Source organism: Python bivittatus, unplaced genomic scaffold, assembly GCF_059951505.1.
Source record: "Python bivittatus isolate LINGU-HERP-01145 unplaced genomic scaffold, Pbiv_v1 ctg000210_np1212, whole genome shotgun sequence".
Lineage (NCBI taxonomy): Eukaryota > Metazoa > Chordata > Lepidosauria > Squamata > Pythonidae > Python > Python bivittatus.
Genome location: NW_028277053.1, coordinates 9,301,613 through 9,329,606, shown reverse-complemented (window position 1 = coordinate 9,329,606; position 27,994 = coordinate 9,301,613). Strand labels below are relative to the sequence as shown.

Below are 27,994 nucleotides of genomic sequence, written 5' to 3'. Positions count from 1 at the left end.
CACTATTTCCCTGGGACAGGCAGATGGGAATGAGGGGTAAAGCTGGATGTGATCTGCATACTGATGGTACCTCAGCGCAGGTCTCTAGTTAATTTCCCTGAGCACTATCATTACATGTTAAAAAGCATGGTAGGACATGATGGAACCAGTATTGTCCCTTGAAACAATCTCTTCACGAAAGACCTGATGTTCCATAACTTTGTGCTTTCCCATGTTACATGGTACAAAAGCCCCACAGCAATCAAGAAGACCAATATCATTTCCATCCCATAACCAAGTTTGAAAACATATTGAAATGGATCTGAATAATGAATTTCATCCAACACTGAAAGGCCACCCATTGCTCCAAATGTTTGCTGCAAAATGTGATGCTAGGCAACAGGTACCAAAGTGTGGGATCTTCAGTAGAGCTGAAGATGCTGAAGTAGAGCTACTTCATTAGCTCTCAAGAAGATGCTTATCATCCCTAAGACCCATGTTCAGAATGGTAGCCATGAAATCCTGAATTACCTCTGCAAAGTTGTCTCAGTATCACATTAAAGTCCCTTTAAAGAAAGAGCCTTGGACCTTTTGACAATGCGTTTGAGATTAAAGCACCTCCAGAGAGACTGTTAAGCAATGGATTGTCTCTGGATCTCCAGTACCAGATACAGATATTGACTAATGGATGTCAGGTTCGGTCAGCACGGGGCTTCGGGGAAGCTCGCAGCCAGACCACGTGAACTCCACCGGCGGCAGCTAGCGAGGGAAAGAGGAACTGAAAGCGCCACTAATTAATGGGCCACCTGCGCCCAGCCAAACAGGAAAACCACAGCGGAAGTTTTAACTCTACACTGATAACGGCGCGAGCCAACAATGAACGGGGCCGCAGGCAGCGAAACAAGATCGCTGCGCAACGCAGAACCCTCGGGCTTGCACGTAACGGGGGGGACCAACCCAAGCCAGGGGGGACTGTCAATCAAGGACAATGGACCCTGACCGAACCTGCCATCATGGACACTTAAGAGGGATTATTGGGGGGCCGATAATCCGCAGCGGTAACGCGATCGCGGGGCGGAAAAAGCGCGGGAAGGGGGGAATATAACGAGTGATGCAATTGTACCAAGCCAGTCCTGGCTTTGCTTGTGACTGCTACGTTACGCATGAGTAAACCTCTTTTGTGAACCACACGTGTCACGGGAGTTTCTCTGTCGAACGGGGCAAACCTTACAATGGATAGGTAACCAGAAAGGTGGTATCTCTGTTTATGTGGGGGTACAGGAAAAAAAATGGAAAAATTCTAGAAAGATTAGGCTGGTGGGTTGATCTATGTTTTCAAAGACCTTTTCTGCTTTTGCTTTCTTTTCCCTTAAAAAAATTTGGGGAGGGAGGAATATGTAATCTTTTCATTAGTTAAGAAATATGGTTCAGAAAAGGGTTCATGCATTGCTATCCAGCAGTAAGAAGCCTGACCTTTACACAGGTTTACAATTGCTGAACCCCAAGGATAAACCAGATAGTACAGATCTCAACTATATAGACAAAAATTTGTTTCTTCTTAAATTTCTTTGGTCAAGTTGGATTGCTAGCAGTAATGTCTTATTTGTGACTGTAGACTATTCTGTTATTGGTAAGTACAGGTAGTCCTCGCTTAACAACCATTTAACGATGGTTCAAAGTTACAGCGGCCTTGGAAAAAGTCTGTTACAACCTGTACTCCTACTTACAACCATTGCAAACCATCACACCACCACCCACGGTCACATGATTGCGATTTGCAGCCTTTTTTATGTTGGTCGTAAAAATGGTTGTAAAATTGGATCTGGTCATGCGGTGACTTGCTTAACAACTACCCTGCTTAACGGCCAATTTTCTAGTCCCTATGGTAGTTGTTAAGTGAGAACTACCTGTATTCTGTATTTTAAATTAGCTGTACAAACCAACCAGGTCTTCCCCTTTGATGATGTAGGGGAATTTTAGGCACTGCTTGGCCATAACTCTGCTTACCATCCCCTTTGCCTTAATTTTTTTAGGTCTAGAACCTGCGGTGCCAACAAAAAAAATTGTGGTAGGGACTGGAAAGAAAAAAACGGTACCAACGTCCCAGTTCTTATCCCAATCTGTAAGAAATGAAGAAGAGCTGGACCCGACCTGTGCTGCGGCAACATGGAAAATTCTCCGAGAGAAACTGTCTAGATTGCCAACTACAGATGAGAGGTAGATAATAGATTTTGGAGAGATATCTTAGAAATTTTATCCACTTTGGATCCAAAGCAATAGCATGGAGTCATGCTGGGTCCTAATAATTGTGTAAGATTGGCTTTCTTATTTCACTGTTGTAGAGACAATGTCTTTAAATCGGAGAGTTGCGAACATTTTGAGGTTTTCCTGTTCTTAGAAGCCATCAACAACACTCAGAATGGAAGTGCAGCAAGCGGTCAGGATTTTGAAGAAAGCTATTTCTACAACTTTTCATAGGATTTAGGAACCCCAAATATGTTCTCCTAGTTTCCATTGTTGAAATTAAAAATCAGAAGCATTTGATTGATGAAAATTGAACAATATGCTGCAAGAATTAAATATATGAAGTCTTTTTATTTTCTGAGTACATTTTTCTAAATCTTGCCTTCATAATGTGGAGTATTTGCATTCAGGTTTCTTTCATGCAGTGTACAGTCAACTCCCCAATGGTCTGCAGCCTCCCTGGCTTCCCACATTTCAATTAAATTCCATTGGAAAACGTCCTGAGGGAACTACTCTCATTGGGCCTTTCCGGAATAAGAAGAGTGAACAGCCAGGAAGGGTTTTAGATGACAGGAAAAGATGGAGCAGAAAATGAAAGTATGAGCAATAGAACCCTTTAATTCTTCAGCAGCAGAATAAGCTCCAAAATATGACCACTTTTGAAAGGGTTTCTCATGTTCTCCCTCCTGAGATTAAAGTGGAAAAACAAAAGGATCTTTCAAAGAAGAGGAAAGTTTGTGAGCAATTACAAAGTAGATTTGGGGTTAGCGATAGGGAAGTCATTAATTTTAATTACTTCAGTTCAACTTATTTCAGATTTAGAGACATTAAAACTGTGTGCTTTTCTTCAGTGGAACTTTTATTCTTCCTCTGTATAGAAGAGAAAAATGACAAAAGGTGCAGAACATTACACCTGCTGTTGACATGGAAGACCTTGGTAGGGGTACTGTGCCAAAAACAAAGGAATAAATCATGGGGTGCTGTCACAGTTAGTAAAGTAGGTATCCAACCTTTGTGGTCGCACAAGATGATATGGAAATCCTACCATGACAAAATGACTGCTAGGGGAGCCCGCCTGATCAGAAAGGACAAGAAACTCCTTAAGCATTGGACTTAAAGATTCAACATCAAATAATGCATTCACCCCAGACAGCACAAAATAGATTTTGCAGATGACAAGGTGCATTGCAATTTCAAACACATGTACGGAGCGCCAAACTCAAATAAGGGAGTGTGCATACATGCACACACAGCAAACCTTTCTCCATGATACTTTTTCTGTTGTTATCAGAGATACATATTGTTTTAAGTCAGTTAGTATGGTAAAGATTTTCACTTACCTTTCTGGTTGGATATGAATTGCAGTACAGGTGATACTCGCTTAGCAACCACAATTGGGACCAGCAACTCCATCACTAAGTGTCACAGTCGTTAAGTGAAACATCATGTGACTGCAACTTGTGATTTTACTTCTGTGTTCTCCATTAACGCTGCTTGCCGAAAGCTGGTTGGGAAGCACACAAAAGGCAATCACATGACCACAGGATGCTGCAACAGTCATAAATGCGAGGACTGGTTGCAAAATGGGGTTTTTTTTACACTGTTGTAACTTTGAACAGTTGCTAAATGAGGCAGTTGGTAAGCAATGACTGTCTGTACCTCTTGTCACCCCAGGCAAGCTGATTCAGTTAATGATCTACCCACTGGAGGAGAGTGTGAACAGTCATTATAATTATACTTGTTAAAGACAAAAGGGCTGCAAAATTTAGTCCACTTCTTAGTTCTTGTTTGGACTGCTTTTCTTTCCAAGCATCCAAAACAGAGTTTTGTTGTGAATGTACAGTAAATCAGGTCTCCTTCAAAAACAAGCTGCGCCATGCAAACTTGAGTGCAAGTTGAAATACTGTAGTTTTTGATAGTAAAATGGCACTGGCAATCCTCTAATTTCTTACCATTTTTCATGCACGTGTAGGGATTGTGAACCAACAACATCAAAGGCGCCCAACAGTAAACGTGAAGAAGACAAAGCTAAAGCACCTCTTGTGCCTTTTGGGATTGATCTCTACTACTGGGGCCAAGAGCAACCAACGTCTGGAAAGATTCTCAAGTAAATATGTTCAAAATATTGAACACGTTTTCCTGCCTCGATGTGAACAAGTTCCAAAAATGTTTATGACAAGTGATGCTCTCGCATTTTATATGCTCGGGTTCTTGGGAGAAAGAGCACTGAAATGTATCCTCCTCAAACTAATTCAGTTTAAACAAAGTTGAAACTAATTCTGTTTATGTCCTTAAATTCATTTTGTGAACCATTTTAGTCCAGGAAGGTGGTGTATGCATATTTTGACAAGGAATAGATTCTTGGTCTCGGTAGTTGCATAGATCTGTAACAGGGAAGGTGATGTACCTATCTTAGGTGTTGTGTTGTGTTTTGTTGTGTTTTGTTTTGTTTTGTTTTGATGCCTTCGAGTCAGTGTTGACTCCTGGCAACTGCTTGGACAAGTCCCTGCAGTTTTCTTGGCAAGATTTCAGAAGTGATTTGCCCTGGCCTCCTTCCTAGGGCTGAGAAAGAGGGACCAGCCCAAGGTCACCCAGCTAGTTTAGTTGCTAAGGCGGGACTAGAACTCACAGTCACTACACCAGACTGGCTCACATCTTAGGTCATTATATGCCAACAAAGTTAATAATATGCAGCCGGACTTCTAAATAGTCCTCCTGGCATAAAAATGCTAGTTCAAATATAGACGTAGAGAGAAGGTGGGATTTGGGAGGAAAACCATTGTATAAGTGATAGAGAACGGGTATCTTTCCAGCCCTGTAAACATGATTGTTTTTGCAATCAAAAGAACATGGAAAGTCCATTTCTGTTGCCCTTCTGTACAATTTCAAACCATCGGTATGTAATTCAAAAGAACATAAGTATCTTCAAAAATCAATGCATTGGTCACAATAAAATTAACTAGTTGAAATAACTAAGCTCCGTATTTCCAGCAATTAGCTGAGCCTATAATTTTCTTTCTGAAAAGATCGTGCATTGGTGTTCCCTAGCCATGAAACAACATTTTGGTTGAATTAATTGTAATCTTTCTTAAATCTATAAAAATATGACCTAGAGATGCCAAAATTGTCTTCCAATGATATTAATGAATTGGATTCTCTAATTCCTTATTCCTACTCTTCATTTTACCCTTGAACATCTAATTTAATATATTCTGCTGATAAAGAGTTATTATAGATTTTTTATTTAATAAAGACCGTATTCAGTGCCTGATTCTAGTTGGATGGAATGAATCAATTAGGAACGGTGGCCCATATCAAAAAGTATCTTAACTGAAGATATTGTTCAGCGCTTTTGGAAGTGATACTTATACTCTAACATCATCATCATCATCATCATCATCATCATCATCATCATCATCATCATCATCTAATCCTATTAAATGAACAAATACATTCCACATGCAACCCCCAAATTCTCCAGAAAAGTATTGTTTTGCTATTTTTACACATGGATTCCCCCCTAAAGTAAATTTAGCATGACTGTAAGGATCACATTGGAGATGACAGATTGTTGCATGTGATTCCTGAACAGAATCTAATGCAGGAGAAGGCAAAATTCTGCATTTTTGAAAGCAATTAGACTGGGACACCCTTCAGCCTCTGAAATATCAGACATACCAGTGGCAAACAGTGCATGAGATAGGTTTCTAAGTACATGAAACAAACATAAATCCGGAAAACTAAAAACTCCTCCTGTAAATGGTGATTGAACAGCATTTTACTTCCTGAGTAAAAAAGAACAGAGGTTCCCTAGATAAGCTTCCAAAATGTGCATTACATTTCTGAAAATGCAATTTACAAATATATTCCACTTTGAGTATGAATGAAAGGTGGTAAGACACTCAGTTTAAATTGCTGTATTTCCCCAGCTACTCAGTTTAAGTGAGGCCTATCTATCTGTCCAAATCTGTGCTATTTCTAAAATTCATATTAATCATCTGAGATATGTATCTAGGTATTTTCTCCCCAAGGTACGGGTTTTATGTCTAGAGGCCATTAAAACTTACCAAAGAAAACAGGTTTTGACAACTTCGTAGCTTCCAAAAGCAGCCACTCAAATATCAAATATAAAAACAGAACCATCTTATACTTCTTCTGTGTAGCAAACCATCACCCACAGTGCTCTGCCTATTGCATGCACTGGATTCCAAACTTACATTAAACAATGGTGCAGTGGTTAAGGCCCCAGACTAAAAACCAGAAGCCTGTGAGTTCCAGTCCCACCTTAGGCACAAAGCCAGCTAGGTGACCTTGGGCCAGTCACTTTATTTCAGCCCTAGGAAGGAGGCAATGGCAAACCACTTCCAAAAAATCTTGCCAAGAAAACTGTAGGGACTTGTCCAGGCAGTACCAGGAGTCAGCACTGACACACACACACAAATCTGCTCCAACAGAAAGAGCTCAGAGAAAATTCCATTAATTTGCACTAGTGTTTTTGAAAAGGCATAAAGAATTGTGATCAATTTTGAAAAATAAAAAATAGGTAGAGCTTATCAGTGTCTTTCTCTGCATTCAACCAAAGAGAGTAAAATCTCAGTTTTAAGGATCTCCATTTATTGGAAGCAATGTCAGAAATTTAAACTTAGCCCTAAATAATGGGCAAAATCAAAGCAGTCTGGACAATTCCTATAATTTACATCACACACTTAATTATGCAATTATTTACATGACATAAATAATTGACATAATCTGCATTAATTTATGGCGCAGATGATGTAATGTTTCACAACTGGTGTAAATTACAATTCCAGAATTAGCCAAATGATGTAAATCGGCCTCAAATGATATCAGTTCAATCACTTACGTACATTAGGATTTTAGGGACACTAGACAACCCATGACCTGTTGGGTCATCATTTCAGAGATATTTCCTTACCAAATTGCTTAATGCCTTCTACAATGGCAGAGCTTCTAATGTTGGAAACTGGAAAAGTTCTTAAAAATTCAGGGACATATTCAGAGATGTATTTGCCTTGAAAATAGCCCCTGTCATTCATATTGAACTGTATAGCACAGTCAAACATCAGGAGTTGACCGCAGGAAATGTTTTATGACATTTTGTATTATGTCATAAAATATGTTATGATCATTTTTATGTCATAATATGTTTTATAAAATTTGCCAAATTTCAATTCCACAGGAGTCATGGGTCCCAGATTTTGGACACATTCTGTAAGTTAGTCCATTTGAGGTATCTTGGTTCAAAAATTGTTGGCCTATGACGTACCATTTTGCCCAGTTGAAGGTTACAAACAGACACAAGAGTTTTAGTAGTTTATAAATTTGACTTTAACGGATATCCCTCACCTTCTTTTGGTCCATAGAGTTGACATTTTACTATAATTACAGCTGGATCTACATTAGCATTATTTACTAATGGTGTCACATTGTCACTCCTTATCCATGACAAATCATGCTTGACCTGGATGAAATTTACTAGTACCATCTCAAGTCCATTAGCTAAAATCCTAACTAATGATTTGGTTTCAATATTCATTTATGAAATAGACCCATAATTAGCACACATGATCTTTGTCTGACTTAGGAACTGCAGAAATATAAGCTTCATTATGAGAAGTTAGTACGGTGTTTCTCAACCTTAGCCATTTTAAGATGTGTGGACTTCAACTCTTAGAATTTCCCAGCCAGCATATTTCTATATGCTTTATACCAATCTGTAAGAAAACTGTTTGATCCTGACATTTTTCCCTTCCTCATGTAGTCCAATAATATCTTTACTTTCTTCTTTTGGATAGGCTCAGAATATAATTTACTAACTATCCAAACATGAAAAATGTAGTTTAGCAAGGAGTTATGTTCATTTCCCATCAAATCCTTATCTTTTTGAAATGCTTTGAACGAGTCTTGAAATTTTAAGTATATGTCTACACAAGGAGGATTCAAGGGCCCAATGTAGGTTGCCCACCTCTTTCTAAAAAAAATTAAAATTTGAAATGGTCTTGATAAATAGAGAAATAGGCTGACAATCAAAGAATGAAACTTAATAGAAACAAATGTGACCTCTTCATTTAAGAAAAGAAAGTAAGAGCATTCTTGTGGGGATCTTACAAGTCCTATTCACAAGTTCTGTATCTTCTACTACATAAAACTAAGCTGAACATGTTCCCAAGCTGAACATGAGGCGAACAAGTAGTCTATCCAGTTTTGGATATGTAATTTTAAGAAAGATTCAGAGAAACTGGAAAGTAGAAAGAAATTTTTTATAACAGTCGTTAAGTGAATCCCGACAAAGATGTCCATTGGGGGCTGGATTTGCTTAAAGACCACGTGATTTGCTTAATGACTACTTGATTTGCTTTATGACCACGGTGATTCACTTTCTACTATCAGGTTTGCTCTGTGCAATGTGCCAGATAAGACCTGATATATGTTTCTGTAAGAACAGGATGGAACATCTGGCCTTTATTATATAATAATATATAATGTCAGGTATTTTTCCTTTTTGCGGCACATTGCATAGCATTGCAATTAAGTTCTGCTGGTTAACCCTTGGGGTTAGCCAAGCCTGCGGCTTCTTGCTAAAACCTGAACACCTGATTCTTGTGAATACAGTGCATCCACCCTTGTCTAGCAGCTGTATTTTTAAGTTATAAATACAGTAAAGAACAAATGTGCTCATTAGTTGGCACCCTGATAATAATTTGACAGTGTTCACTGCAGTGGAGTCCTCCTCCTCCTCCTCCTCCTCCTCCTCCTCCTCCTCGTAGTCAAGGGCTGGAAGTTTTCACTGGGGACTTTCTACTGTTGAACTGCAAGGACCATAAAAAGAGGTACCACTGATGAGCAAGGCCAAATATTTTGACCTTATTTTGGAAGATGGGATATTTGGAGGGGTAAGGCATAAGCATTAAAGGGTTGCTCCAATCTCCCCCCAATTCTGGAGGAGCTCTTGTAGCTGCTGGTAGCCTCATGTTGCCTCCAACCCCATGTTGGAGTAAGTAGTGGGAGGAGATGTTTGTTCCAGTAAGGAAAGCAAGTCCTTGAACATCTACTTATTTGGGTATTAAAGAATGCGATTTACTATTGTGCACTATCTTTGCTGCAGTCTTGATCCTGTGTGAGGTTCTGACAGAATAAACTGATACCAGGATCAATAATGGAGGAAGATGACATTTATCTAAATTGCTAGTAATTAGCAGGTCATTTTGTAAATTAACATTTGTTTTCCAAAGAGTTCATGTCTTTTGGCTTAGCTGATTAACTAGCCATTATTCAGAGTTCTTTTCTCTCCTGAGTTTGTGGCTCCATCTTTCAAGTGGTTGAAGAAAAGACTAAGTAGTAGCACAAATCTCATATCCTCTCTCTAAGGGAAAGAGATGAATTGCAAGAGACTTATGCTGCTCTATGCCCTCTCCAGAAATGAAAGAAGAGTCCGTTCTTCTGGGGCCAGAAGACTTGGAGGGAGAGACTTGGTTCAATCTGAAGAGGCTTTTTCAGAAGGACCAAAATAGGAGTGTGCTTGCCTACTACAAAGTCGAAAGAAGCACACCCTTTTACTGCTCCCCGTTTTCTGTAATTCATAGAATACTGAAAGGGAAAGATGCATGCCGTTGGCAGGTTGGCAAAGAGTACTTGTCAAATCCTTCGTCTTTTTTTTTCAGCTTTCTTAATGCCTTATTTATTTATTTAAGTATATAAAATATTATATAGAAGTAGATTATTGTAGAGAGTAAGGAAGATAACCTTGACAGACATAGGCCAGATCTGTTACCAAAAGTGAAGAGGAGGCACAGTGCAATCAGACTTCAGATTGATGTTAGCCCCACCAGATAGACCAGACCAAGAATCAACTCCAGAGGAAAGCTAAGACTACTTTTATTGACAGTGGCTACGATAACAGGATTTTGCAAGTTTGATTGTGCTGCGCCTCCTCCCCTTATACCTTTGGGAATTACGGAGGTGTCTATCTGGGCTGCTTACGCATACTTCTTAGTTGTTTGTTTTGGACGTAAGACAAGGCAGTTGTGGCTTGCTTTGGCCTGTCTCCTTATCACTTTGGTAACAGATCTGGCCTATTTCTGTCAAGTTCATCTCTACAATGATGCTTTCTTGAGAAGGTAGAGCCAACGCATAGTGCAGGTTTGTACACAGTGGCTAGCATTTACTTTTTGTTTCAATGTGCCATGATAAGCATTAAGAGAATATTTTAAAATAAGTTTAGCAACATTTATTTATTTATTTATTTATTTATTTATTTATATCGGTTTTTTTAAAAAGCCCAACTCCCAATAACTCTGGGCACTTTATACTATCAATAACTAGAACAATAGAATGAAAGAACAAAGATAAGTGTGTCCAGGAGAAAGAAGAACCATACAAAACAAAACTCAATCTTACAGGGGCAAGTTCACCACCATCCTACCCCAACTTGGCATCTTGTTCCAAATTCCAGATTCTGTACTTAGACGGTATCACAAGCTACAAAATTATTTTATTCAAGGGTTCTTCAGGGTTAACTGTAGAAGGCTTAATCCCACTGATGAGGACTGGTGTATTGCTGTGAGTATTGTGATCAATAGGATTTTTGTGTGTAATTTATTCAGGGATGGAGTAACTCTCACAATAATAACAAAACCATTATGAAAGATACAGAGACATGTCATAGAAATATGAGTACTATATAGCTGGAGGTCATCAATATTTGCTAAATTTCCAGAACTTATTCTCAATCCACTAGGGGGCATAAGATATTAACAATAAGTTTGCCTAAGGCTGTCTCGGGCATCAAAAAGCGAAGCCAGGGTTTCTTTTCCTGCCCTTCTCTCCTTTAAAAAAACTTCAAGCTTTCAACTTTCATTATCACTTTGGGAAAAAAATCATCATCATTAGTAACTTTTTGCTTTGAACTTGCTTTTAAAGTCCAAGGAGCATTCACACAATCAAGGAGGGAAGGAGTTATATTCTGTGTGGATTACCCTGTGATGACCGTCTCCAGATGGTCCAGGGATTCTAGATGGCTTGATTTGATCTTCCTTAGTCTCTGACCACAGTTGGGGCTTGCAGTAAAATTACATACCTCCATTTTTTCCCAAAGTTTTCTGCAGAGCTTTATTCCAAGCGACTCCAGATGGCAAAACTAATAATCAAGGAAATTCCACTACCATAGAATTTTTCTTTGACCATGTTCAAGCATAATTACTGGGTAGTAGGATCACCTCCCCTGTAGTCCTGCTTCAGCGTGTTGTGTCCTTGCTCTTATTAGCAGGGAGTAAGAGCTGCTGGAAGAAAAAGGAATCATTGTTCTCCCCCTGGTGATTCTTCTCTAGATTGCCATTTAACAGAGGGCAATTTTGCTTAGAAAGGCTGGCAGTGGGGAAGAGTGAAAATCTCTCCCTTATAACAACCCTTCCCATTTATTGGTAGCTCTAATATCTGTCTAATCACCACTGCCTATCTCATGGCTGATCATCTGAACAGCCAGAAAGAGAGTGCAGGTTGCAGAGAAACCATGGGCTGCCCATTACCCGCTGATGGAGTGCAGTGCATAGAGTTGCACTAGCCCTCCTAAGAATAGCTGTTTATTGTGGTGGTTGTTCAGTCGTTAATCGTGTCCGACTCTTCGTGACCCCATGAACCATATTGCGCCAGGCCTTCCTGTCCTTCTCTGCCTCCCTGAGTTTGCTCAGTTTCATGCTCATTGCTTCAGTGATGCTATCTAACCATCTCATCCTCTGCCATCCCCTTCTCCTTTGGCCTTCCATCTTTCCCAGCATCTTCTCCAAAGAGTCCTCTCTTCGCATATTAGCAAGATTATAATAAAACATGAAAAGAACCTATAATGATAGAAGCAAAAAAGAAAGTTGATTGAGGCTTTGAAAATACAGGTAGTCCTTGACTTACGACCATTCATTTAACAACCGTTTGAAGTTACAACAGCGCTGAAAAAAGTGACTTACGACTGGTCCTTGCAGTCACAACCATTGCAGTGCCTCCGTGGTCACGTGATCAAAATTTGGGTGCTTGGCAACCGGCATGTATTTATGACAGTTGCAGCATCCCAGGGTCACATGATGTCCATTTGTGGTCTTCCCAGGGGGGTTCTGACAAGCAAAGTCAATGGAGGAAGCCAGATTCACTTAGCAACCACGTGATTTGCTTAACAACTGCTGCAAAAAAGGACATAAAATCGGGCACAACTCGCTTAATGACTGCATTGCTTAGCAATGGAAGTTTCAGTCCCAATTGTGATCATAAGTTGAGGCCTACCTGTAGTGTGTTCAACCTGCAACTAACATCAAAGGAATAAAGGTGAAGTAACAATCTTGTAGGCCAGCAGTAGGAGATATTGCTGACTATGACTTGCTGAATGCATTAGGTAGAGAGAAGCTTATTTCTCCAGAGGGTCTGCTCTTTTCTCCATCATCAAAATAGAATCTGATCTTAGGCAGAATGGAAGCATCTGTTCTTCTCGCCCAGGGGTGGAAGACCTATGCCTTCTGAGACAGCAAAGAACTTTATTCAAACATATTCATTAGTCTTCTTGAAGACTGAAATGGTGGAAGCCAATTAAGTAGGAGGCAGTTGGAAAAAGAATGTTGCTGTATTGTAATTGAAGTATTAAATATATGCCGTGGCCATTTGCAACTATAATCAGTGAAAACACTTAATGTAACTTGATTCCCAGAAAATTTAAAAAAAGAAAAATACAAATGAGAATGGCAAAAAAACCCCCACTAATTATATCTGCTCTCAGCTGGGGAATTTGCAATTACCAGCAGAAAACAACTCAGCTGGGATGGCTGGCCTGTTTTTTGCTGGCAAGATGTACTTTCATGGTATCTGAGCATCTGCAGTGACCTCACTATGCAAGCTTCACCTGTAGCAGCAACACAGTGCAGGCATGTATCAAATTTTTCATTATCACGGCCACAGACCAGAAGTGATGTTGGCATATAAAAGTTTGCATTAGGAACATCATTTTGGAGCAGGACGTACCATGCCTTGTCCCCATTTGCTTCTGGAACCCCTGATGTGTTCCTTAAATGTGGATATTATGCCCATATTTTCTTTTTTTTAGCATTGCATCTTTACCACATTTGTATAAAGATGTATTAATAATGATTTATGACCTTAGAAAATATTTCATGTCTCTGTATTCCACATTTGAGCCATGGTCTTCAGTGTTTGGTGGCTAAATAATTCGGTGAATGTTATCAGTTCATCATTTCTCCACTTATCTGAGTAGACAATCTTAGAATAATTCTTGTTATGAAAAGCTGCTGGAATATTGTTCTCATTCTAACTCTTAAATCATCCCACAATCCTTAAAGCATAATGCGCTTGAAATCTGATAATTTTATACATGCAAAGGGGTCAAATGAGGTTTTTAAAGCATCTCTGGAAATGAATCACTTCAAACAGCACTTAATTGAAGTTAGCTTGTAGTTAAATTAGATATATTTGAGGGGCACTAAACTCAAGCGTTTATTAGATATTTAAAAGTGCTGAACATCAGGGGCCTGTTGAGGAATTTATGTCTGCGTTATTGTTGCATGTTCCCCTCTCTAGGTTTTCTTCTCAGCATCGCTTTTGGGCACCCAGTGAAGTAGAAGAAGAAGTTGAAAACAAAGACATTTCAGAAATGCTGAAAAGTAGATACATAACCTATGCTGGCAAGTTTGAACCAGTGAAACACAAATGCCGGACCCCCATGCCTAATGGAGGACTTTGTGAAAGGCAGGATAGATTTAAGGTGGGTATGTGGTGAGATCTGTCGTGTCATGCTTGTACACAAGGCCTCACATAATCTTGCAGGATTAACTTGCCCAGAATATTGGCTTCTATGAGCCAAGGAAGGTTGGCCATGAAACTTCAGTAGTCTCTTGAAAAATATAGCCTACTTCAGAAGTTGTTAGGTGAATTAAAACTTAATATTACAAAGCAAGGCGTGAGAGAAAGATTAAGCCTCCTTTTTCCACCTTTGTGTTTACTTCTTCAAAGAGGTGCGTCTTCTAAATATTTATTATAATATACAGGATGGAAAACATCAGAACAAGAGAGCACCAAATACAAACAGAGGGAGCCCCATGGTTGGCATGGCATCCTAAGCTGAGGACGAAGGCAAAGGTTGCAGTCTTTTATCTTTGGGCCAAAAAAGTTGAGGGCCACACCCAATCACTCACAATTTTCCCTCCCCAAACATGCACACAAAAGCAGGGAGATTGAAAGTTCCTTGTTATACACTGGAAACCAGGAGTGAGGGTTGAGCCCCAGAAAGCTAGAATTGTTCCAGGAGGAGCTGTGCAATCCTGACTCTCTCACTGCACTTCAGTGAGGAGAGACCTCACCTGGTCATCCCACCAGACAGCTGTTTGATAGACTGAGAGGCGCATTGGTGGAGTTGCAGCAGTCCTGTCTCAATAGCTTCAGGAAAAATATAATCTTGATGAATTGCATTGGGGTTTTTCTTGGTGGGGGAGGGGGGGTGGACTAGGAAAGGACTTTTCTTCTCCAGAGCTAACTCTTCATTGCTCATCACCCAAGTGGTAGGGAGGAACATAGAAAATAGGGAGAGTGACTGAGGGCCAGATGTGATCTGCCTAATGGGGCTTGCCACCCCCCAGAACTTCAGCCCCTATATTTTCCAGCAGTGATAGAAACAACCTCAACCGTCTCAGATGGGGAAATTGAAGGCAGATGGCTGATTGAGGCTCCTTAAACTTTCTCACTGACGCACCAAATACAGAGCATCAAAATATGCTAGGTCTCCTGAAGAAGAAGAAGAATTTATTTATGAGAAAGTTTATATTGTAAGGCCTAACGTTTTTTTACTGTGTCTAATGGCAGTGACAACTTGGTTTTGGATGGTATTCTATCATTATATTCCAAGAAAGCTGGAATAATTACTGGGCTTAACACTGGATTTCATTATCACAGATAAGAAAGTAATAATGGAACATGCCCCATTTCTTCTCTCTTTCACTCTCAACCAGCAAGGCAAACTTTCTTTACCAAACCTCTTGATTAATTCAGGAACTGAACCAGAACTATGAAACTTACAAAAGTTGAAAGCTTCTACAGATGTGCCTTCTGGTCTGGGGGGACACCTATGCTAATCTGGCCACTGTAGCTCTTCCTTGTGCCTGACCATTCTCTGCTGGTCATATTGGGTTGTCAGGAGGTCCTGCAGAACTTGGAGGAAGAAGAACAGATGAGTCTATGGAACAGGGAAGAGTTTCTCCTGCCAGATGACACATGGCTGGTCGTTCTGCAATATCTTGCTAAACATGGAGCTTTCGTCTGTTGTCACCCAATAATTATTAATAGATCTGATTCTCCATGAATTGGTCTGATGGTTTTAGAAAGTATTTAGTCTTGTAGCAGTGGATTCCAAAAATATATTGTGAAGTCCATCTGAAGAAAAGCTTTATTTGGTTTGCCCTGTTTTTTCACAGTTGAATAGCTGATTTCTCTTGATCCTTGGCATATAGAAGTAATTCCAGTGGGAATACTGTTGTCTTCTTCCTAATGCCTTCTGTTAGGGGCACTGAAAGGGATGAAATGGATGAGTCTCTTGCTCACCGCAAAGTGTCGCCCAATGCCCACTAGCAAGGGGAGAAATTCTTCTTGGGCCCTGCTCGGCCTATTGCCCCTCAGCATGCAGAGAAGGTCTAGGGGCTATAGCAAAGAAAGGAGACCATTTGAATGTCATTCTTCCAGGCTCTGATAAAGCCTCCCTTCAGAGCAGTGACATGTCAGGCACAAAGGAAAGGGATTAATGTGGTTAACTAATGCTGTTGTATTATAAGTTGGACTTGCTCTTTGTGACCTTGGAAACTTATTATTCGGATTGTTTTTAACTTTGTCAAAATGGCTGTTTTTAACTTTGAACACCACCCACCACCACCACCACCCAGAGTCACTGCCCCGAGATGGGCAGCCATATAAATTGTATAAATAATTAAACCAGTGTTTCTCAACTGTAACAACTTTAAGACGTGTGGACTTCAACTCCCAGAATTCCCCAGCCAGCAGGCTGGCTGGGGAATTCTGAGAGTTGAAGTCCACACGTCTTAAAGTTGCTAAGGCTGAGAAACTCTGAACTAAACAAATACTCCCTTGCCATAACTAGTTGGCATTTTTTTAAATGGCAAAGAGAGATCAGTTTTTGAGCCAGGTCTCAAGCCCGTTAATAGTCTCAACTGGTGCTTATTGTCTGCTTTCTGATGCTATATGTTAACCCCAGGTCTGCAACTCTGTCTTCTGAAAATGCAGGCTCTTCAAACAGACCTTCAGAGCCTGAAAGAAGGGTGAACAAATTTAACAGGCACTGAACATCTTTTGTATTGGGGATTTTTATGCCCCCAGTTTCTACTCAAATAAAACTTTTCAGAAACCAGAAATAGAGATATTTATTGTGCTTCCAGCCAACAGGCTATTGTGGATATTGTCACTGGATATTAAGAATTACAGGGGTCAATCAGCTTAGGTACCTATTCCAAATAAACATGGAATTAATGATATTTCTGATCAGTTTAAGCCAACTAATACTATAATAGAAGCATACTTTGGACATTAAAATTCATGTTGCTGTTTCATCCTGAAGTGCCCTTTTCATGGAAAAATAGTTCCTCGGGATGAATCTGGAAACCCTGTGAACCAAGAGGACAGAGACAGAGAGGCAAAGAAGCAGTTTGAGAAAAAAGAACATCAGCCAGGTTTGTATAGTGGGTTAAATCTGTGATTGGTTTTGAAATTAATTTTATAGAACTGTTGAATGTGGCAAACTGTTTTAAGTGAGTTCAGTAAGTCAGTATAGTTCTATATTGCCATGCACAAACCAACCCAATTTGTCATAGATGGAAATTTGAAGAAATTCCCAGTGTAAGAGACACTGTCCTGCACTGAATTTATGTATGTATGTATGTATGTATGTATGTATGTATGTATGTATGTATGTATGTAATAGACTTATCCCCGCCCATCTCCCCGCAGTGGGGGACTCTGGGTGGTTTACATTAAATTAAAACAATAAATACATAATTAAAATTTATAAAAAGAAAAACACATTTACACAAATAGAAGGAAGAGAAAAAATCCAAGAGGCCGATGGAACCCACACCAGGCCTCTAGGGGGCTAGCCAACCCCACATCTGATGACTTCCCTCCCCACCCCAGGCCAGATGGCAGAGCCAGGTCTTCAAATCCCTCCGAAAGGCCAGGAGTGAGGGTCCTGTCTCACCTCCGGGGGCAAGATGTTCCAAAAGGCGGGGGCTACAGCAGAGAAGGCCCGCCTTCTGGACCCCACTAGTCAGAGTTCTTTTTCCAAAGGGGTCCGGAGCATGCCCTCTCTGTGAGATCGGGTGGGACAGGTTGAAATCGTGGGGTCGAGGCGGTCCCTCAGGTAGCCTGGCCCCATGCCATGTAGGGCTTTAAAGGTGATAACCAACACCTTGAATTGGACCTGGAAGCAAACCAGTACCCAATGCAGCTCACAGAGCAAAGGTGTTATATGGGTCCTCCTTCGGACCCCAAAAATAGCTCGCGCAGCTGCATTCTGGACCAGCTGAAGCTTCCAGATACTCTTCAAGGGTAGCCCCATGTAGAGCGCATTGTCAATTTGCTTCCTTGAAGGAGTTGTAGCAAGAACATTTCCCGCAATCAAAGAATTGCATTTTGTGCTCATTGTGGATCATTTTCTAGTTACCAAATTAAATAATGGTTGCTTTTTGGAGTCCTTGGGGTTCTCTGAGCTTGGTTGTTTTCTTGCAGATGTTTACCTAGCTGGGTAACGAAATGTTTGCAAGAAAACAGCCAAGTTCAGAGAACCCCAAGGACTCCACAGTTCAACCCTGAGCTACACATATATGCTTCTATTGGTTGCTTTTTTAATTAATACTGCATATATTTAACTTGCAGTGCAAATTCCATTCTCTCGGTTTTCCTTCAGGTGGAAAATGTCATTCAAAAAGGTTTGCCTTGGATTTTTGTAAGATTCTGGACATCAGAATAGGTATTTCTCTCTCAGCATCTGTGTCCTGAGGCAACCTGGAGATAGCATATATGCTTTCTATGGACAAGGTTGGGGAGAATCCCACCCTGGAACATGATTGGTAGAAGACCCGTGTCCCCCTCTTCATTTTGCTTTATGTGTGAGCAGCCCTGCTGTTTCTGTGCAATAATGACAAAGCCCTTCTTTTTGTTTCCTGACATGGTTTAACAATATTCCATCTTGGCCCCAAAGGCTGCAGACCAGAGCCCCGGGGTCTTTTGAAAAGACGAATCATGAGAGATTAGGCTGACCCGCTAATCTGCAGTGTTCATCCTTTTACAATAGTTCACACAGAAGAGCAAATTAAGTGCCTATTTTTTGTGTCAGCCCTGAAGAATATCTGGTTTTCCAACCCTTAGTGACTTGTTAACAAACAGGTATCAGGACAAGGTAGTGAAGGCAGCCGCTGGCCAGCCAGATGTGAAATAGTATCTCTTTACTAACTACAGTATTGATTTCACCCAACCCTTGCAAACGGTGTAATTTTCTTTTCCCCGCTGCTAAACCAGTAACAATGTATGAAGAGCTTCAGGGTACCCCCCTCCATCCGTGTGCCAAAAGGCTCCTCTTCCTGGCATGCTATCGATTTTCCTCAAAGGCCTTTAAATTGCGCCTTCATTTTACTCAGAGGCTCATTTCATCTCCACTGAACACCAGCATTTTTCCGTTGTGTTTAAACAATTGCGCCATTCACTCGGTTCCTAAAGCGTGAGCCTTCTTATTTACTGGAGGATAAACAGTTTAGACAGTTTTTTGTTAATCTTGGATTAATTGTTCCTGTGTCTGAATTTTTTTACTTCAAAAAAACCCAAACTTTGTGATCCATCGTTTGTGTGTGTGTGTGTGTGTGTGTGTGAAAGAGAGAGAGAGAATGAATGTGTGTGTTTATTTTTTTTCCTTTCAGTCTTTTTCCTTGAATTCCTTTCGAGCTCACAAAGCTAGTAGTCTGGTCCTGATTCATGAACACCTACGTAGCATTTTTAATGTGGAATATCTGGACCCTCCCCACCTTGAAAGATTAAAGCATTTTTTTCTATTTTCTAGTTCATAACTGTAGTATTAATTTCTAATAATGTTATGATCCATAATTGGATATCACTGTTTGTCAGTGCAATATAGATACTAGTTTTTTAGGGTTGATATCAGAAGGTTTAGATGCCTTCATTTTCAGTCCTTAGATTACAAAATCATATTGTTCAGCTTATTTTTGACATTTTCTCGAGTGCAAGTATTTTGAAAATATATTCATTTCAGTTATTTTATCTTTCTTCTTTTGTTAACCTATTCCTGAGGAGGTTGGATGGTTGGATGGACAAACGGACAGGCAGGCAGGCAGACAGACAGACAGTTCATCTACTATCTTAACTAGAGCTTAGGAACTCCATCTTTTTCAGATACTTCATGTTAGGAACAGCACAAAATCCAGCTATGAAATGTCCATGGTTGTAATCTCAAGCATCAGGCTTGTAATTGTAATCTCAGCTGAGATTGTAATCTCAATCTCAATATTGTCTAACTTGCATTGTTAGAAAATTGGCATAGTTAGGTACATTATTTACACATACAGATGCATATACGTACATACACACGCGCGCACAAACACATCATTTCCATCAAACTCTAGGCAGTAATTAGAGAAGCCACATATCCCCATGTTAACTTCTCTTTTTATTGAGCATCTGATTATTAACTAGAATCAACCACTCTTTTAAAAACAAAAATGTGAGCAGAACATAGAAATGCCTAAATATCTTGAGAAGCCATCCTTGCAGTGAGCTGGCCCCAATTTTTTATTTCTTTTTTAGGGTTGATATCAGAAGCTTTAGATTGTTTTCAGTCCTTAGATTACAAAATCATATTGTCCATCTTATTTTTGACATTTTCTCAAGTGCAAGTATTTTGAAAACATATTCATTTCAGTTATTTTATCTTTCTTCTCTCGTTAACCTATTCCTGAGATGGATGGATGGATGGATGGATGGATGGATGGATGGATGGATGGATGGATGGATGGATGGATGGATGGATGGATGGATGGTCCATCCGTTATTTTATCTAAGATATGAAAATATAATAAAGTATTAGACATATATGGCCACCAAATCAGAGGGAGACAAGGAGGGAGGCAGTTTGGGATGGTTGTGAATCAGAAGTGAAGTGGTCATTTTCATTTTTTTGTTGTCAGAGTGGCAAGATCCTGAATTGATGAGAGAAGTTGAAGCCGCTACCGGAGTTGACCTTGGATCCTCCCAATATGACAGAAAAGGAAAAAGAGGAAAAAAGAAAGGGAAGGCAAAGAAGAAATATCCCAACTTGACAGACCTGAAGCAGGAGGCAAATACATCCCGTTCCCGCCTCGGGAAAAAGGTTTTCAACAAGTAAGAGGTTTCGTTTATCGTGTTTATTCTCAGTCATTCTTGTGAATGTCTTTTGGATTTCCAGGTCTGGCTCCTCAGAATCTGGCCAGATATGACAAGGTAAAGAAGCTCGTGTGAAACATGAAGAGGCGACCATCTTTTCTGTGAGGAGGGGCTCACTGAGATATCACATTCTGTACAGTAGCTAATTTTGGCAGAGCCAAATTTCTTTTTGGGGTCAAACCTCCCTTGGTTTGATATGTAGGTATATCATCTGCCACTGAATGTTGGAGGCACTAGAGCAGTGTTTCTCAACCTTGGCAACCTTAAGATGTGTGGATTTCAACTCCCAGAATTCCCCAGCCAGCATGGCTGGCTGAGGAATTCTGGGATTTGAAGTCCACACATCTTAAGGTTGCCAAGGTTGAGAAACACTGTACTAGAGAGTTACCTTTTTCCATCTGAGTTCCAGCTTTCCTTCACCACTTCTACCATCTGTTTTCCTTACCCTTACCACCTATCCTTAAACCCTCGTATAGCTTTTGACTGAATCTTTTTTCTTCTCTCCCCCCCCCCACTTCAATTCCTGTAGTAATTGTACTGCATGACTTTTGGGGGGAGCAGCTGGGAAAATAATTGGCCTGCATTAAAAATGGAGTTATGCGTTTGGGGTGGGAGGGGAATTTATTTTGCTGATTTAGAATGGGAATTCAGCATCTCAAATGGGGGAGTTAAATATAATGTTTAAAAATTGTGTTTTATATCTGAAATGGGAGTGACTAGATGTTCTGTTTTCAACATTACATTTTATAGCTGAAATAGGCTATGCTGCAGGGCAACAGAATGAAGGGAAGAATTCTTCTTTATGTTGTAAATTAAATCACTAGGTCTTCTGGTTCATGCACGCAGGTTATGTGCATTTGGAATGTTCTAGACCTCCCCAAATGTCTTGATGGGAGCCCTGAACTGCCCTATCAGGCATGACTAGCTCATTTTAATTTTGTCCTGAATAAAATTATCAGACAGCATAATAAGAGAATTTCACAAAAGGCTCTTGATGCACACCTGTTCTTGAGTACTACATTTTAATTATTGAACCATCAGGGAAAAATATTCTTATTGGAATGCATCCCTCCTTGATGAGCCTTTGAAAGACATATCAAACCAGCTATCCGGGTTTAACTCAGTGGTTTAAATATTTTAATTCCATAGGCTAAATTAAATTGGCCACTTCTTCTTGTTCCCTCGCCACCAGACCCTTAGAAATTGTGAGCCACACAGAGTAGTTTTGTTGTGTGACGCCCAAATCTAATAAATTATTGGCCAGTGTATTTGAAAATCTCAGTATTGAAGGCTTATGAGTATTGTTAGTAGCACGTATGCCAAGTTCAGTTGTTACACGTACTTATTCTCAGCCCTGGCCAGATAGAGCCTCCTCAGCTTCTCATGGCTAAATCCAGCCCTGACAGCATCCACCTTCAGAGAGGGTATCTTACCAAAGAGTTAAACCAGAAATAGAAGAGTCTACTACTGCAGCTTGATTGTTGATGAAAACTGGAATAGCATCTTCTGCAAGGAACTGTTCCCAGCATTAAGTTGATTGCCCAAGAAGATTACTTGCATGAGCAAATGTTTATATACATCACAGTTCATTTGCAAACAAATAAGTGTGTCATTAGTCTTCTGGCATCTTGTGATATAAACATCCACTCTTAATGAGACACACAATGCCTACTCCTTCTGGCAGCTGCCTCCATGTTCAAATAGGAGCACATGAATAAGAGCACGCCCCAATTCATATATAGAAAATTTCAACCCCTCTGGTAGCCATGCCTATAAATCTGGAGCAATGGCACTGAAGCTTTTCTCATGGAGTTGGTGGGTTGTATGGAGAAAGACATTCTACCTGTGACAGCCAACCCTGTATCTGCCAGCTGCCAGAACTTTGAAGCTAAGCAGCATCTTGTAGGATCAAAGCAAATGAAGCAAAACAGATGTTGTTAAATCAGAAAGCAAAACACCTTCTGTTCCTAACAAAAATATTAGGAACAGCTTACAATCCCAGAGGCCTAGAGGAATTCCTCTGAGGAATGTTCGTTGTTTAAAAATCATGTTCCTCTTCTTGTCTCAAAGTAACGGTTGTTATAAATAATGAAACTTACCTTGGTTTTCTTCTCTTCCTCGCTGAACAGCACATTGTCCATGACAATCTGGCATTATCTGGTCTTATTCTGAACAGTCAATAAGCCATAAAGTTCTAATAAGTAGAATTTCACATCAGATTTAGAAAATAAATTTAAGAAGTTGTTCTTAGTTAACTGTGCTTGGGACTAATGATTCTGAATGTGTGTTAGCACCAGGCATGAGAATCCAATCTGTCATATTTTAATAGGTTTCATAGTTTGCAGCACTAAACAAGATGATAACCTTGGCTTTATATAACAGCCCCAAATTACTTGAAATGTACAGGTGATAAACCCAGGCTCTGGTCTGCCAATAAAGTTAAGTGGAATTGCACACAGATCATCATAGTGGGATCTCATTTCATTTACAGTATCTCACAAGCCAGTGGTGCTAATGTAAAACGTACATGACATGAAAGTGTCAAGGCCATTGTGCCGTGCTAAAGACTCACTTTTCTCCTGCCAATTAAGTTGCATTCCAGCTCTAAAACTATGACCATGTAGTTGCAGATCTTTCATGCAGTTGTGCTTGAGAAGCGTTATCATCTGCTAATAAGGTTGCCTGCATGTTTTTTAAATTCTCCGTGTTAGAAAAGGCATTTAAGAAAAATCCTTGGCCAACAGGCACCTGATAAATATCTCAGTAACAAAATATGTAGTTGATACCTTGATCCCACAAGGGTTGAGGCATCTGAGGTCTCCAATCTAAAGAGCTGATTCTCAAACTAGGATCATTCTTTGCTACAATATATACATACAGGTAGTCCTTGACTTACGACCACAATAGGGACCATAAAATTCATTGTTAAGCAGTGTGGTCATTAAGTGAGGCATCACATGGCCACACCCAATTTTACAACATTTTTTGCCAGAGTCGTTAAGTGGGACATCATGTGTCTGACTTACGACCTTCCCTTCCGACTTCCCCATTGACTTTGCTTGTCAGAAGTCAGCTGGGAAGGTCGCCAATGGCAGTCACATGACCGCAGGATGCTGTGATGGTCGTAAGTGTGAGGGCCGGTCATAAGTCACTTTTTCAGCGCTGTCATAACTTTGAATGGTCACTAGATGAATGGTCGTAAATCAAGGACTACCTGTACAGCAGTGTGTATATGGAAAGGTCAATATGGTGACCACCTGCTAACTTGATCCATACTGCTGCCTAAGAGTGTACTGGAGAGAGTGTGAATCTGCTAGAATTGTTATTAGAGACTTTTGGGTTTTCACCTTGTCTGAGACAGGATACTGTGTTAGCTCTATGAGCCTATAAGGTAAATAGAATGGTTTTTCTATGAACTGGCAGTACTCTGTTTACCTTATAGGCTGGCACAGCTAACACAGTATCCTGTCCCAAGAAAGATGAACACCCAAAGGTCTTTAACAACCCTCTGCCTTCTCTGCCTTGATGGTTGAGGATCTCCAGTTTTATAAAGAACCTGCCTTTAACTCTCTAATGCTTCAAGATTGGGCGGGGGGAGTGTCCATGAACTTCTCCCCACCACTCTCTTTCCATCAAAATCATCATTCTTTCAGTCCTTGAAAGAAGATGTCTCAGCCACTTAGCTACGTAGACCTTTTGGTGATTTTGCACACACTGTTGTCTTTTTTTCTCTTGTAGGACTAGATAATTTGAGTAACTAATTATCCTGTGCAGCCACCAATTTCTACTTCAGCAAGCAAAAAAGAACTTTATATCCCCTACAAGTTAGCAGCAATAACTTGGGAAAGACCAGGGTTTCCCCAAGTGTAGTCTGTGGCTGATAGCGGTCCTTGTTTAGACAACCACAAAACTGGTTCTTGCTCTCTTTCTTTCCCCATGCTGGCTGGGGAATTCTGGGAGTTGAAGTCCACACCTCTTAAAGTAGCTGAGGCTGAGAAACCCTCTTCTAACTAGATCAGGTGGCCTAAGCCACATTATGGCCACATCACCATTGTGGATATGCACAAGCTTGTGTTTATGACTACAACAAAGGTACTGGGGGGAAAAAACAGCCTCCAGTAATAAAGTGTGGGAAATCCAGAGCTACTCGACACAACTTTTATTGAATCCTGATTTGTTTTCGAATTACTCTGACTTAAAACAAACAACAGCTTAGAAATGTTTCAGTGTATCTACTCTTAGAGATGGCCATTTTAACCTGTTATAATAACTGATAAGTCCCTAATATGTATTCTACTCATTTTGGAAAGAAAATACCCATTAATGTTTTTCCAACTATTCATTTAAGATCTTGGGGCAGGATAATTTTTTTTTTAATTCTTCTATTTCTTTTCCTGTTGCAACGCTCTTAATGAAGGAAGAAAATGTCTGAATGGTTATGGATTCTTTCTTTGGGTGATGTGGAGAGATGGGGTGAAAGAGAGAATCTATTTTCTGATTTGAGTATGTCTTGCTACTTTATGTATTTAATAAATTTTCCTGAAAGTTGTTTCTGGAGATCATCTTAGATGCTGTAGGAAGTGATAAAAATTAGAATGGATGTGCTGAAAGAGCCAACTCTTAATAAGTTTCTTTTCATACTTTAGGGTTTCTGTTAATCTATTCTAAATGAAGTTCAGTAGTTTCAAATGTGTTTTGTTGATACTCCTTTAAAAATAGTTTTTGTTCACAAAGCTCAGAATATGCATGAATGAAAAGAACATTATAACAATTACTCTCTACTAGTTCATGGTCCTTCTATTCTGTAAATGTAATATGTAAATAATATTTACATTTCTATGCAGTTGAATAATTGTCTAAAATGAATATAGCTACAAAGGTGTGGAGACTGTCTGCTGAAAGACTTCCATCTGTTTATTTTCTGTTAATGAGTACGTTACTAAATTAAAACTATATTGTTGCAACTAATTGAGCTAACATAATGCATTTGTTCTGCTTCATCATCAGCACCATGTTTAAGGGTTGATTAGGGATTAATCACATCCCACTTCATTATTTTTGCTAACCAATTTATAGCTATGGCCAACATTTGTATGAAATAACAGTTTGGCTTTCTTTTTCCTACCTTGTTTTGCTTTACAGAACCTCAGTGAAGCGAGTGGTGAAAGCAATGAATCGAATCGACCAAAGAAAACATGAAAAATTTGCAAATCAGTTCAACTATGCGCTGAACTAATGTCATCAAGAGCAGGACCAAGAAAACTCCATGGTGGTTTTTAGTGCTCCATCAGCCTATACCAGTGTTTTTCAAACTTGGCAACTTTAAGATGTGTGGACTTTAACTCCCAGAATTCCCCAGCCAGCCATGCTGGCTGGGGAATTCTGGGAGTTGAGGTCCACCCATCTTAGAGTTGCCAAGTTTGAAAAACACCTCCCTATGTGTACAAAAATGGAAAGGCTTCAAGTGAGCAACTGTCACCCCCCTTTTTTTAACTCTAGCAAACCTCTGTATGGTTCTATAATCAAGGCTTTATTGAAATAATATAATTAATATAAATTTATATATTTATATAATCTAATATATTGAATAACAAACATGAATGTTTTTTAGAAAATATGTAGCTCATCCTGGCCTGTTAAACAGGAGACTTGGTAGTTGTATATATTCCGGAAACTTATTATATTTATAGTGGTATGAATAAATTTTATAAATTTAAATATGCTCAAAACCTAGTCCGGTGCAACTTGGCTCTATCTTAGAAGGTCAGGAGGTATATCCTAGAAAAAGCTACAATTCTGACCAAAACCTGGTTTCTACATGCAAGCAATCTGACAGTGTTAAATGTCTTCCATGAAGTATATCAGAAAGTTAAGGTAGGTATTATTGTGGTTATAGGACAATATGACCTATTCCCGTCTGTCTTGAACACATGAATACTTGTAGGGTCATAGCTGCGCAGATTCTTGCAGTATTTACTTACAATATGCAGTAAAGCAGAGTTGGAGAACTCTCTGCGCGATATCCAGAATTCAAGAGATGCCTGCCACTGATCGCTGAAGTCTAGGAGCAGAGCAGAAATTTCACCGCAGGGTTTTGTCTCACTGTGACAACTGAAATGGATAGCCAAGAAACATTTGATCTTTTTAATGTATGGGACCAAAGGGGACAATTTTACAGTGTGAACTATGATAATGGAATAAGTAATGTGTGTTGCAAATGCAGACATTGGCTTCCCCAAACTGATTGTGGAGTGACCCATGTTTCTATTACACCCTACAATAACCCCGTCCAAGCATTGTTCAATATGGATGACTCCAGAAATGCCCTGCCAATGACCTTCAAACGGCATTCTCCTGATCTTCATGTATTTAACGCACCTGCAGTTTTAAAAAAGTCTTTGCACATATGTCTGTATGCATACTTGCTTCCTCTTGAGTCTGCACCTTGATTGTGTACTTAAGCAATGTAGAATGAGATTGTGGCTCTTCCACTCATGAAGAACGCTCCAGTTTTCATCATGCTTTGACAGGACTATTCTGAATGTGCTTTGAGGATATATACTAAGTCCTTCGCTGACATACAGTATGTCTGAGACAAATATGTATCAGTTCAGTTTGAATATTCTTCATATCAATCTGAACAGAGTTTCATGTTACTCAATTCCTTCTGTCAATTCTGTCCTTAGTAGTTGTCAGCCTGTTGTCTTTGTATGAGAAGGTACTCACAGAGTTTGATGGGTTTTTGGTAACATACCCTGACCCACAAAGATAGCAGTAAAAATCATCATTTCTGTTTCACTCCTGCTTGTGGATGAGATCAACTTTGTTCCAGACTCTTGTTTCAGGAAGATACCTCAGAGTTTAGCATTCTAAGAACTGAGCCAAACTATATTGCTATTTATTGAAGACTTTAAAGTATTGTGATATTGCATGATATCATGATATTGCATTGTTGGGGTGGTCTTTTGCAAATACTTTGCTAGACAACTTTAGAAGAGAGTCTCACCTTAGTTATACCTACAGCTGATCCGTTGCATCTAAAAAAGAGGTGGATAACCCATGAATTACATTTAGTGTTCCCAATCCAATTTGTGCATTTCAAGAACTCTGCAAGGTTGTGTGTGAATGGTTTGATTTACTTCTTGGAGGTAAGGAGGAAATTTAAAAACAAGCAAAATAGACGTAAGATTTTGAGGCTTTAATGGGTCGATCTGACCCTTTAAAAAAACTCAAAGTATTCTGGGGGAGGGATTTTGGCCCCATTATCTTTGGGTATTAT

General features: G+C 39.7%; 1 protein-coding gene across 2 annotated transcripts in view; it reads left to right on the top strand.

The window, feature by feature from the left end:
* Positions 1 to 26,065, top strand: part of UVSSA (UV stimulated scaffold protein A) — a 64,145-nt gene extending 38,080 nt beyond the window's left edge. For both annotated transcript variants that reach the window (XM_088139440.1, XM_088139439.1), the window contains 6 exons: positions 2,013 to 2,196; positions 4,196 to 4,330; positions 13,813 to 13,996; positions 16,850 to 16,961; positions 20,481 to 20,673; positions 25,858 to 26,065. In XM_088139440.1, the coding sequence (XP_087995566.1) occupies positions 2,013 to 2,196; positions 4,196 to 4,330; positions 13,813 to 13,996; positions 16,850 to 16,961; positions 20,481 to 20,673; positions 25,858 to 25,951 (902 nt within the window). In that variant the 3' untranslated portion in view covers positions 25,952 to 26,065. The remainder of the gene's footprint in view (positions 1 to 2,012; positions 2,197 to 4,195; positions 4,331 to 13,812; positions 13,997 to 16,849; positions 16,962 to 20,480; positions 20,674 to 25,857) is intronic.
* Positions 26,066 to 27,994: the final 1,929 nt, after the last annotated feature.